This window comes from Podarcis erhardii, assembly GCF_964252035.2.
Source record: "Podarcis erhardii genome assembly, chromosome: 11".
Lineage (NCBI taxonomy): Eukaryota > Metazoa > Chordata > Lepidosauria > Squamata > Lacertidae > Podarcis > Podarcis erhardii.
The window spans coordinates 20,879,097-20,891,472 of NC_138501.1; the positions used below are offsets into that span (position 1 = coordinate 20,879,097).

The window sequence follows — 12,376 nt, forward strand, 5'->3', positions numbered from 1 at the left end:
ATAGTTTCCAGGCTAGGTCTGCCATATGTCCGGATTTTCCTGGACATTACCAGGATTTTCAAAGGTCGAATTGACATCCAGGGGAATTTTCGAAAAGCAGCACTTTGTCATGGATCTTAGGCAAGTCAACTTTCGGGGTGCCCTGATTTTTACTTTTTGAAATATGGCAACTTTAGCCCAGGCACTTTCCAACATTTGTTTCCCTCTATAAGTATAACCTTTGCCTCTGTCTCAAATAGAAAGAATTGCCTGAAACACTTTCTATCTTCAGTTTTCCAAAGCAAACTCCAATTATTCCTCAATCACTAAGGACAAAGAAAGAATCTCTTTGTTTGCCAGCATGAGCTTTAAATAGCCATATTACATAGTCACTCCCGGCTTTTCAAACTTTAAGGTGCTGCTTTCAGTACTTTATGTGATATGACATAGGTGAGCTCCACATGCAATTTCTTGAAGGTCACTGAGCATTTTCAGAGTTCTGTAAAAGTAACACTCATTTAACACCTTAACATCCTTGTGACCTGCAATCTGGAAATAGCTAAAAGGAGTATAAAGAAATGCCAAAAATAATCCTATTTTCCACTGCTGATCCCTTCCCCATGACATGGCTTCAATGAACACTGACCAACCTGATTACAATTATTGTATATTTTAACCTACTACCCACCACAGTTTTCAAGAAAAAAATCTGTTATGAAGTTCTGTTTTTACAATTCCAGTGCAAGATTAATGCTGGGCAAGTGTGAACGCTGTACTAAACCATGGTTTAATTCTAAATGGCAGCGCCTCAGCATGCCTGAGAGAAGAAGGTTCACACATTTCCCTCTACCCCGTGCTAAACATTAACCAACCACTGTTGTAAGTCAGAATTCCTGACTTATCCATAAAACTAAGTCAAGGTTATTTGAAACTGAAAGCAAACATGACAGAAGGTCTCCTCCTGACTGCAAGAGAAGAAAAAGAACGTGAGCCAATGCTTTACTTAGGCTCCATCACATAGCGCTAAACCATGGTTTAGCATTATGTGCAAACCAGCCCATTATCTTATCATTTCAGAATAGCTGTATTTTCATGTTTCAGCAAAACCGAGCAAGACTCCTGCAGCACCTTACAAACTGAAATTTATTATACTATGAGCTTTCGTTAGACTAAAGTCTAGTGCACCGGATGAATAGTGTATTGCATGTAGTTCTATAAATCATTTTGAAGTTACAAATTAGTTCTGAAGATAGCAACATAGAAAACTGTATTATCTATTAAATGTTCCAGGTCAAAGCAAGACCTTTCAGGTCCAAGTATTTGTTGCTATGACAGTTCTTGGCATAAGGTCATGCAAAAAAGGAATACATACCCCAGTTCTGTCTCCAAAAAAATTCTAGTGTCTTCTGGGCTGCATGATACTTTTTAATTGAATAATGAACTCTCTGTATAAGCATATTGGAAAATCCAGTGCGTTTCAAAAGATAAGCCATGGTTGGTGAATGTCCAAAGGGATCAACTGCCCAACCAGATTTTGGTTTCACTCCTAATAAAAAAAGAATACATGTTGAAAATGCACGCCACAGTGGAATAAAAATCAAAGTGCACCTAGTCTTGCACAGTTTAGATCTCATCCTATAGAAACTCAAATCCTTACCACTTAACTACGTTAAAAGAAAGGGGGGGCCCCAGAAATTTAATTTACTTATCAGGGAAGAGCTTTTATAATTCGGCTAGTGTTTGTTTATGCACCTGCGGATTCACAGAAAATAAATATTTTTTTTCTCATATCAAATATGTCTGGCTCGCACCCCTAACCAATTATGAAAGAATGAAAACAAAACAGTATGGCTAAAAATGGCATTACACTTGCCTACAGGACTGCAATTATACTTTACTAATTGAAGTTGTTGTTTTTCAAGTGGCATTTATTTTAAGGATTCTTTCTACGCAATTTTTAATTGCTTAAGTTTCAAATTACACATTGGGAATGTCAAGACTGCAATCTCTTAATAATTATTAAGAGACTAGCATGCTCATCCTCCCACATGTAAAGTCACCCTCCTTTTTTAAAAGAAACTAACCACTGTGCATTATGTCGGCACCAATTTTAACCATTAGTAGCTCAATCATGTTTTTTTTCTTCAAAGCAGAGCACTTTGAAGCTAGCCGTGATTAGGATTACACTACAATAGATTATGACCAGGAAAGCATTTAAAAATGATTACTATGGCAAACCACTGTAGTCTATGGATAAAAATAATCAATAGCAGTAAGTAACTGAATTATTTATTCTGATCTGTAGGTGGTAAGAAATCTGCCGCATTAACAGTTTTAGACTTAACTGAGTTCTCTTACATGTTTTCACAATGACATCTGCTTCCTCTATAACTCTGGGTAAAGCGAGTTTCACCATATAAAACTCAAAGGTACACTATTACATAAACTAACAACTGTTACTTATAACTATCCTGCAACTAATGTACAGTGGTACCTTGGTTTAAGAACAGCTTAGTTTATGAACAACTTGGATTGAGAACACTGCAAACCCAGAAGCAGGTGTTTTGGTGTGTGAACTTTGCCTTGGAATAAGAACACGTTTCACTTCCTGTTGAGTGTGTTCCATTTGTAAACTGAGTCCCCCGCTGCTATGGGAAAGCACACCTTGGTTGAAGAACGGACTCCCGGAATGGATTAAGTTTGTATACCAAGGTACCACTGTACTGTGGTTGTCAATATTGAAAACGCAATCATTTAATTAACGGGAAACAGTTTTTCTAAAATACTGTTAATGAAATAAAATACCTTGTCACAATGAAATCACAAGGTAAAAGTTACATGAACCCACCTAGTGCCTTCTCGAGCCATTGATGCCCTTCTATCAGCTGGTCAATTATAGCAAAATAATGAGCAGACGCTTCGTCAGGCATGACCCATCCCCCTGTTACAATTTCAAACTGTCCATCTTCTATTAACCTGAAAAACATATTTACTAAACTTTTATTCATGCATGTAACTATTTCCAACCAATATATTATCTGGAGTAGCAACATACAATGTTGGCAGCAATGATACTTAAATATTAACAATGCTTTCACCATGCCATAGAAGTTGTGGTGAAAGAAGAAGGGCAACTTAAGTTGACAGATTATGCGCAGCTTGCAGACTTAACATATAGAATAAGAGAACAAGGAGAACATACGTTTAGAGAAGATTGGAAAACATTTATTGAATATATGGGAAATAATTGTGTACAGCTGAAAACGCTGGCAGCATTAAGATAAACTCAACAGTGTTAGTTACAGATAGGTAGCCGTGTTGGTCTGCCATAGTCAAAACAAAACAAATTCCTTCCAGTAGCACCTTAAAGACCAACTAAGTCAGTTCTTGGCATGAGCTTTCGTGTGCATGCACACTTCTTCAGATACACTGAAACAGAAGTTTCCAGACCCTTCTATATAGTGAGAAGGTGGGGAGGGGAATCACCCATTCCCACCACCCTTCTGAGTAATACCCCTCCCCACCTTCTCACTATATAGAAGGGTCTGGAAACTTCTGTTTCAGTGTATCTGAAGAAGTGTGCATGCACACGAAAGCTCATACCAAGAACTGACTTAGTTGGTCTTTAAGGTGCTACTGGAAGGAATTTGTTTTGTTTCAACAGTGTTAATAAGCTTTGATGGATGCAATAATGGAATACTGAATGGTATAGTTTTTGTAAAATATGCAGGGGTTTATGATATATAACATGAACCGTGGAAAGAGAAGAAGGGAAGTCATTTATATCTTAAGGATGTAAAAATGAGTATTTTAAATTGTAAAACAGAAAATTTAATAAAAATTATACACAAACAACAATACTTTCACCTGCAACAAGACCATTCTTAGCCCTCTGTAAAATGTTAAGAAGCAGATTCTATTAGGAATCATATACACAATTAACCATCTTTCTTGTTATGGAACATCTTCTAATGATAAAATCATTTTCAAGTTGATTGGTCCAAAACTCAGCAGCACTGAACCCCGCCCCATAGCCCATCAACTGACATCACCCAGTGACATCAGCTGGTGGACAGGTGGCTGGGATTTGGGGTGACTGACCTGCGAAACAGATTCTTCACCAATTGTAAAAAACCTGCTTTACTCAAGCTCTGGAAGAGCTGCACTCTCAATTCTATAGAAACCGAAATGCTTTAAAAGCTTCAGCTTTGACCTCTCTGAACAGCACCCTCTTGAAATAAGAATGGCCATAGGCAGTATCTTAAATCAAACTTAAGCACTTTTTGACTCCTAACGTATTTTCGTTGTGTAGCTGGCATGTTCAGTGGGATTAAGACAGTGTGACTTAAATCAGTGGGTTCAATAAAGTGCAACTGTTGACAGACTGTGCCTATATTTTAAACACGGGTGGGTTGTCTGTCCTCCCCCCACCATAGCTGTCCCAACGTTTTCCTTTTTTTAAGGGACATTCCCTTATTCCGAATAGGATTCCTCACAAGAAAAGGAAAAAGTTGACAGCCATGCCCCCCATTTCATATAGAAAGATGTTTCATTCTCAAGTTGCTGTACTAACCTGAGTTAGCAACAGTTTACCCTTGTTTGTTTAGAAAAGCAGCTATTTATACGACACAGGCAATTCATCTGGAATACGCATCCCTCTGCCCATGTCCAGATTTTAAAAGCCATATCCCTTTGACTAAATTAAGAAAAACAAGAGGATTGAGACGGGTTTAATTTCCTTTGGGCCCTTTTCCACTTCCTTCTCCCTCAAACCCGTAGGCAGCTGCCAGTTCTGGTTTTATTCATGAGATTGCTCTTGCTAACTCTTTGCTCAAGCCTCCTCATCATTCCCTTCAATACTTGTTCCTCAAAGAGCATGACCACTAAAAGTAACTTGCATAGTGCGGACAGCAGAAGTTGTAGACGAAAAGCCAATGGAAAGGTGTATCCAAAAATGGGCCCCAAGGGGAACACACTGCAGATTTTATCAACTTCTGCCCTAATAACGTATACGCAGACAAATCTGAAACAAATGTTGAACATTCCAATTTATGTGGCAGTGAAAAATGAAAGTATATATATTTACACTGTTAGTTCTAAAGCGTGAAATCCACGGCCGAAAATTCACTTTGATCTAGCTTCTGTGTCTTAATGCAAGTCAAAAGTGTCTAATTGCCAATTACCAAGTCATTATAAATTAGCAGCAGTATCAAAGAGGACTTTCTTACAATCAATAAATAATTTGTTGATTAGTACCTCTTCTTCTTTTTAAATTGAGACTAACACGATTTTTAACAGAATGTGAGGATCCCACAAATTATGTTCTAGCTCAGTAGCCCAAGAGGTTCTTTCATTGCTGCACAAAACTTTTGGAGCAGGCAGGCTGAGTGTCCCGGACATTAAGGAGATCCAGAGACACCCCAGTAACAGAATTTACATTGCCATATACAGTACCCGGTCCTTCTTCCAATCTAAGGCTTCTCTTCCTCAGTGCAGATCAAGCATCTTAGCCTGCCCCTGCGAGCATTTCCGTTCTTTACTGTTTATGCCGGATTTTGGTGGGAGGTACTGTGCTTCTAGCTCAGTTGGTAGAGCATGAGACTCTTAATCTCAGGGATGTGGGTTCAAGCCCCACGTTGGAAAAAGGATCCCTGCATTGCAAGGGGTTGGACTAGATGCCTCTCATGGTCCCTTCCAACCTTTAACTCTATGATTCCTTGACACAAAATGGCAAAGACAGAGAAGTTTGGTCAAGTTTGTGGCAAGAAAAAGGCACACCACAATTTGCCATATAGCTAAATGAATCTCCCTGCCTGATGCTGTATCACAAATTCAGCATCTGAGTACGGTGGTACCTCGGGTTACATATGCTTCAGGTTACATACGCTTCAGGTTACAGACTCCGCTAACCCAGAAATATTACCTCAGGTTAAGAACTTTGCTTCAGCATGAGAACAGAAATCGTGCTCCGGCAGCACGGCAGCAGCAGGAGGCCCCATTAGCTAAAGTGGTGCTTCAGGCTAAGAACAGTTTCAGGTTAAGAACAGACCTCCGGAACGAATTAAGTACTTAACCCGAGGTACCACTGTACCACCAAGTGTTGAGGGGCCAAACAACAAAGGATAATGATCACCGCCATCACACTGCTTGTGACGGGCAACCATCTGAAACAGAACGCTGGACTAGACAGGCAGTTCATACAGGAAAAAATGCTGAGCATTAAAAAAAAAAATTACACCTCTCTCTCTCTCTCTCCAGCATCAACTTTGTAAAGCACTAATTGGAAAGGCTCTCACTGACTTGAACTACATTGCTTCTGGGTATCAACCCAGAGGTGTTATCAAGCAGGTTGTAATGAACACTCAGAATACCAATATGCTTGTTTTGCTTGCAAAATATACTAAGCCATAAAGCTCACTATTGAAAAATTATGCATCATGACAACACTATTTGGGACAATACCATACCAATGAATACTGCAAGCAAAATCTCTTTCAAAGGGTTTCAAGAAAAATGAATGTTGATCCGTATGCTTTGTGTCAGCAGCACAAAGTTAATTTGCATCTCTCTGTGGAGTTAAGAGCACCAGATCTGATGCAGTTATTTCATTTTCACTTGTCATTCTATTTTCACTTTCCAGTCCTGTGATTTAGTCACACTCGTCAATCAGCCTCGAGAAGTGTCCCCACTTGACTTGTACGCAGTGCTAATAAAGCTATGCTGCCCTGCCCTTTGGTCCGTGGCAGGCACTTGAATACTTATTGGGAAGGCTCCTGACAACAACTTGCCACATTCTCTACAGCACTGTTAATGCTTCCGGTTTCAGAAACAGAAAATTCAACTGAAGCTACAACAAATGAGTGACAACCACATGAAGGAGAACAGCAAAGAAATGGTAAAACCGTTGGGAGAAAAATGCCTAATTCAACAACTTTCTAGAGTAGCTGAATACTGGCATTTCTGTACCTTAAAAGCTAGCCAAATAACCACCTTATTGCAGGTTTGGGGGTTTTTTTGTTTTGTTTAAGTGGTAACCCGTGACACTGAAGAATTGCTTGTGCCACCACTTAAGATTTCTGCTCTAAATTTAACTGTTAAGGAATTCCACTAAATTGTATATCGGGGGGGGGGGGATCCCAGATACAGAAACACATTAGAACACTACAATTTATGAACCTGTGAATAACGAAAACAACTATATAGTTAATATTGATGTAGTTTAATACTAAACTACTTTTAGGGCCTCTGACAGAATGGGAGGCATATACATATATATATATATATATATATATATATATATATATATACAATAAATAAATAAAATATACAGACCTTTTCACAGCATCCTTCTTCTGACTATCTATTCCATCCCACCACTTGGAAAAATAAGAGATTTCAGACCATATAAATCTCCTCCCTTTGTCTTCTTGCAGCTTTAGAACCATGTTATTGAGAATATGCTGTGTCTGATCTCTAAAGTAGTCATCAAATGTCTTCAGCCAGCCTTTTAAACATAAAAAGATCACACAGTGACTAAATTAAGTAGAATACAGGATTTATCAGAAACAATAGTCAAGAGTCATTTACCTGACTAAGGTTACACTGGAAGCAGTTTGCAGACTGGCAGTGATACACACACACACACACACACACACACACACACAAATTAAGTTCATCTATATCTTGTTGCTTAAAAACAAAAGTTATGGTGAATGATCTTGGTGAATGATCTGAGCATCTAATGCTGTAAGACAGGGGTAACCAACATGATGCTAAACCAGGCACGGGGAAACTCAGCCTTCCGGATGTTTTTGAGACTACAATTCCCATCATCCTTGACCCCTGATCCTGTTAGCTAGGGATGGTGGGTGTTGTAGTCCCAAAACATTTGAAGAGCCCAGTTTGCCTATGCCTGTGCTAAACAATGGTGTAACCATCTACAACTCCCACCATTGGCTATGAAGGCAGAGGCTGATGGGAGCAGCTTCTGGAGGTCACCAAATTAGCTACTCATGGGGAACGGCACATGTTTTGAAATAATAAAAAATGAACCAACAAAAGTCAGTTCAGTTGCATGGTCATCCCTTTGTAAAGAAATACCATGAGCAGCAAACACATTGGGTTAGGAAGTTCTCCCTACTCTGAATCCTTTGTCTTACAACTTGAACCCATTTGTTCAGGTCCTACCCTCTGGAGTAATAGAAAATACATTTTGTCTATCACCTATGTGACAGCCCTTCAAATATTTGAATATGTCTATCGTATTGCCTTTTTAATCATCTCTTCTCCAAGCTAAGTATACTCAAGTCCTTCAATCTCTCCTCAAATGACTTGTTCTCCAGGCCCTTCGCCATCTTTGTTTCCCTTCTCACTGAACAAATTCCAGTTTGTCAATATCTGCCTTAAACTGCAATGGCCAGAACTCACCACAGTACTCCAGGTGATATCTGACCAAAGCAGAATAGAGAAGTACAATTACTTCTTGCGAACTGGCCGTATATTTCTATTGATGCAGCCTAGAACTGCATTAGCCTTTTTCAATCTCGCATCAAGCTGCAGACCTATTTAGCCTATGTGCCATTAATACTTCTACCTCCTTTTCATATATGCCAAACCAAGCATCACCTATCCTATATTTCTGCATCTTATGTTCCAAGGTAAATGCAGAACTTTACAGTTATCCATTGGAATATGTTATTAGCTTTAGCCCTTTTCTGTTTTATGTAAATTAATAATAATAATAATAATAATAATAATAATAATAATAATAATAATAATGGCATGTTTCCCATGCAAGCTTTGGGCTCTCAGCATTTCTCAATCCGTCTGTTCCTTAAATAAGCTTACTGGTCTTATCCAAAGAATCAAATGACTCTGGATTTTAGAGTGTTAAGACTTGCCAGATATGCCTCGTGCTACTGCCCTACAAGGGATAAAACCTGTCCTACACAGAAAGAATGTCAAGGACCACATTTCAGCCACATTCGAGGTCCAGCAGATAGAGATGGCGACTGCCATGCAAAAATAAATCTCCAAATCCTTTCAGAATTTTGTATTACCTGGATCATTATGTGAATGAGGCACAACAAAAACTTGAAGAGGTTCACTGTCCCACTCGTGTTCATCATAGGTGATATCAAATCCTTGTTTCCAAACTCCACCATCTGGATTATCAAAAGGAAGAATGTCATAGACATCTAGCATCTAAAATGGATGAAGAAAAAAGGTTACATGAGAACACATTCAGTGGTTGAAGTACACAGTTCTGCAATTACAAAGGCAAGGATGTAGTCAGCTGCAAATTATTATTTAAAAAAAAAAATAGTAAGGGGAAAAAACTCACACTGAAAATTTGTCTATGTTCTTTATTCAAATGAGAATTTACATGGAATACTTTGAGCAAAATATCTGATTAAGTTGTTTAAATGAAACTTTGCACCTACTGAATGTGATCAATAATCACCACAATCCCACTTTCTGCATGCCTAGAGTGTTAACTCCTTTCTGAACAAGAAAAAGGCATCAAATATGACTACAGTCGTACCTTGGCTCCCAAACGCCCTGGAACTCAGACGTTTTGGCTCCTGAACGCCAGAAACCCAAAAGTGAGTGTTCCGGTTTGCAAATGTTCTTTTGGAATCTGAATGTCCAACAGGGCTTTCGCAGCTTCTGATTGGCTGCAGGAGCTTCCTGCAGCCAGTCGGAAGCTGCGCTTTGGTTTCCGACCATGTTGGAAGTTGAACGGACTTCCGGAACAGATTCCGTTCAACTTCCAAGGTACAAATGTATGAGAAAAGCCAACGAAACAACAGACACCAGCACACACCAGCAGTTCCCAATTACGCTCAAAAAAATCTTTTATATGTCTAATATTTATTGAAGACTTCTTGAAAACACTTTGGAAGTCCATCCCCCCCCCTGTCTCTAATAAGGAGTATAAATATTTTATGTCTTAAAGACGTGTTTAGTTGCTATCGTTTCCTTGAGCTCCCTTTGTCCCATGTAAGAAAGCATTCTAGCAATAGTAACCTGCTGTCTTTATGTGAGATTTGTTTTTTAAGTATGCCATCACATGAGTCTTAACCCACTATAATTACAAGCACAAGGCTGATGGAATCAGCATTAAATCAAGTATTATCACAGTGAGCTGATATGTGTGCTTTTTCTTGATTTGTTCAACGTACAAGACATAAACAGGGAGGCCTGAGCGTGACTACTCTCCATGTCACATTGGATTCTGCAAGTACGGCTTACCTTCCCCACAAAACCTGCTCAAAGGTAACCAAGCAACTATTACACCTTACAGTTAGTGAACAAAGGGACAGGATGCATTCTACACTCTTTTTAATAAAGATGCTGCAACATGGGCATCAATCTTCAGTCCGACAAACTAAAATCCTATCTAAACCTTGCAAAGCACGCAGTTGCGAGTCAGTATTCTGTTGCAGAATAAAGTCTTTCGGATCAAAATCGGGGTTTGCATAACTGATATTTACTGCAACTGCTGAGATGCTGACCAGGTATCAATGAATTCCACTCAATGCAACTAGAATTATCTTCTCCTTTGGGGGATTTGTATGACGATGATCTTACAACAGTGGCTTTCATCTACACGGTAATGAAGTAATATTTTTGTATTTATGACACAGAAGCCTCCGTCAAAAATCACCTAAATTTTCTTAATGTTGGAAGGGGTTAGAAAAGTCACTTGGCTGTCACTGACTGGAGACGGAAAGGGTCTAAACAAGGAAACCTAATAAGATGCTGTGGCCCAGGAAAAGCAGCAGCAGATACCTGTGCAGTTAATGGACCACAGTAAAGAGGGGGGAAGGAGTGTTGAATATGATGGATGGGAAAGAAAACTGTCCAGAAAACAAAAGAAAAAAGAGGTCAGAGAAAGAATAGAAGCTGAGAAAGTATAGCAGGCGCATTCACATGGCCAAGTGCTAAAATGCCAACAAAAGCCGACATTTACATAATGACCTGGGGAAAACAGTCAAATCTCTGGCTGTTGGACTTAAGCTGTGCTTTATTTGCAAAAGCCTTATAACACAAAACAAGGCTAATTCCATACCAGCAACCTGGCTCAATCTTTTGAGCTTGCAGACCTCCCATTATTCAGTATCTTCATATCTTGAAACATTTTAACATCCATGTTATAGCTTTTCAGATTTAAGTTTGGTTTTTAAATGTAATTTGCATCATAAAGATGTATCTTTTAACATGCCAATAGAAAAATACTCTCTGTGGGCACAATCATTCCAAAGCACAACGAGAATGCTGCAACTATATAATGCGACACCATGCATGACCTCTCATTTCTTAGATGAGCCAAGAGTACCCACCGGTTATCCCCTCAGATTCCACCTGGAAAGAATGAGGCCAAAGTATAACTTACAGTCAAGTGTTGTTTGGTTAACCTGCAAGTCAACTAAGTTGTTTGGGAAACTCGCTTAAGGGCCCACTTTATAAAGCTCAGTAGTGGTTAGGAATGGGGGAGTAAGTAGTCTAGTCTGTTTTCCTGACTTTGGCTGAGGTTTGAAAAAAACGTTTCCAGTTGCATTACACCATGGGTTGGCAAACTAAGGCCTGCAGGCCGGATCTGGCCCAATCGCCTTCTAAATCCAGCCCGCAGAAAGTCTGGGAATCAGCGTGTTTTTTCATGAGTAGAATGTGTCCTTTTATTTAAAATGCATCTCTGGGTTATTTGTGGGGCATAGGAATTAATTCATTATCTTTTTCTTCAAAACACAGTCCGGCCCACCACAAGGCCTGAGGGACAGTGGACCGGCCCCCTGCTGACCCCTGCATTAGGTAAAGGTAAAGGTACCCCTGCCCGTACGGGCCAGTCGTGTCCGACTCTAGGGTTGTGCGCCCATCTGTCTTAAGAGGCCCGGGGCCAGCACTGTCCGGAGACACTTCCGGGTCACGTGGCCAGCGTGACGAAGCTGCTCTGGCGAGCCAGCACCAGAGCAGCACACGGAAACGCCGTTTACCTTCCCGCTATAAAGCGGTACCTATTTATCTACTTGCACTTAAGGGTGCTTTCGACCTGCTAGGTGGGCAGAAGCTGGGACCGAAAGGCGGGAGCTCACCACGCCGCGGGGATTCGAACCGCCGACCATACGATCGGCAAGTCCTAGGCACTGAGGTTTTACCCACAGCGCCACCCGTGTCCCTACGACCCCTGCATTGCACACATATTTTTGGTATGCAAAAGATCTGCACAAAATGCATATTTTATGGACGGGTGTATTTTATGTAAAAAGTATATACAAGAATTGTAGTTTAAATGTGGACTTTCTGTGCATTCTTATAGAGGAAAAAGAAAAACCTGCACAAACAGGATTAACCTACGACTGAGCACCCAGTGAGACTGCAAGGAATGGAATTACCG

The 12,376-nt window shown here is 39.9% G+C and overlaps 1 protein-coding gene across 1 annotated transcript in view; it reads right to left on the bottom strand.

Annotated features, from left to right (window-relative positions):
- The window catches only part of MAN2A1 (mannosidase alpha class 2A member 1), a gene marked incomplete at its 5' end in the record, with an annotated part of 55,649 nt that overhangs the window by 33,128 nt on the left and 10,145 nt on the right, over window positions 1–12,376 (bottom strand). Inside the window, 4 exons of the mRNA XM_081880348.1 lie at window positions 1,352–1,525; window positions 2,828–2,955; window positions 7,312–7,483; window positions 9,039–9,183. Coding sequence (XP_081736474.1) covers window positions 1,352–1,525; window positions 2,828–2,955; window positions 7,312–7,483; window positions 9,039–9,183 — 619 coding nt within the window. The remainder of the gene's footprint in view (window positions 1–1,351; window positions 1,526–2,827; window positions 2,956–7,311; window positions 7,484–9,038; window positions 9,184–12,376) is intronic.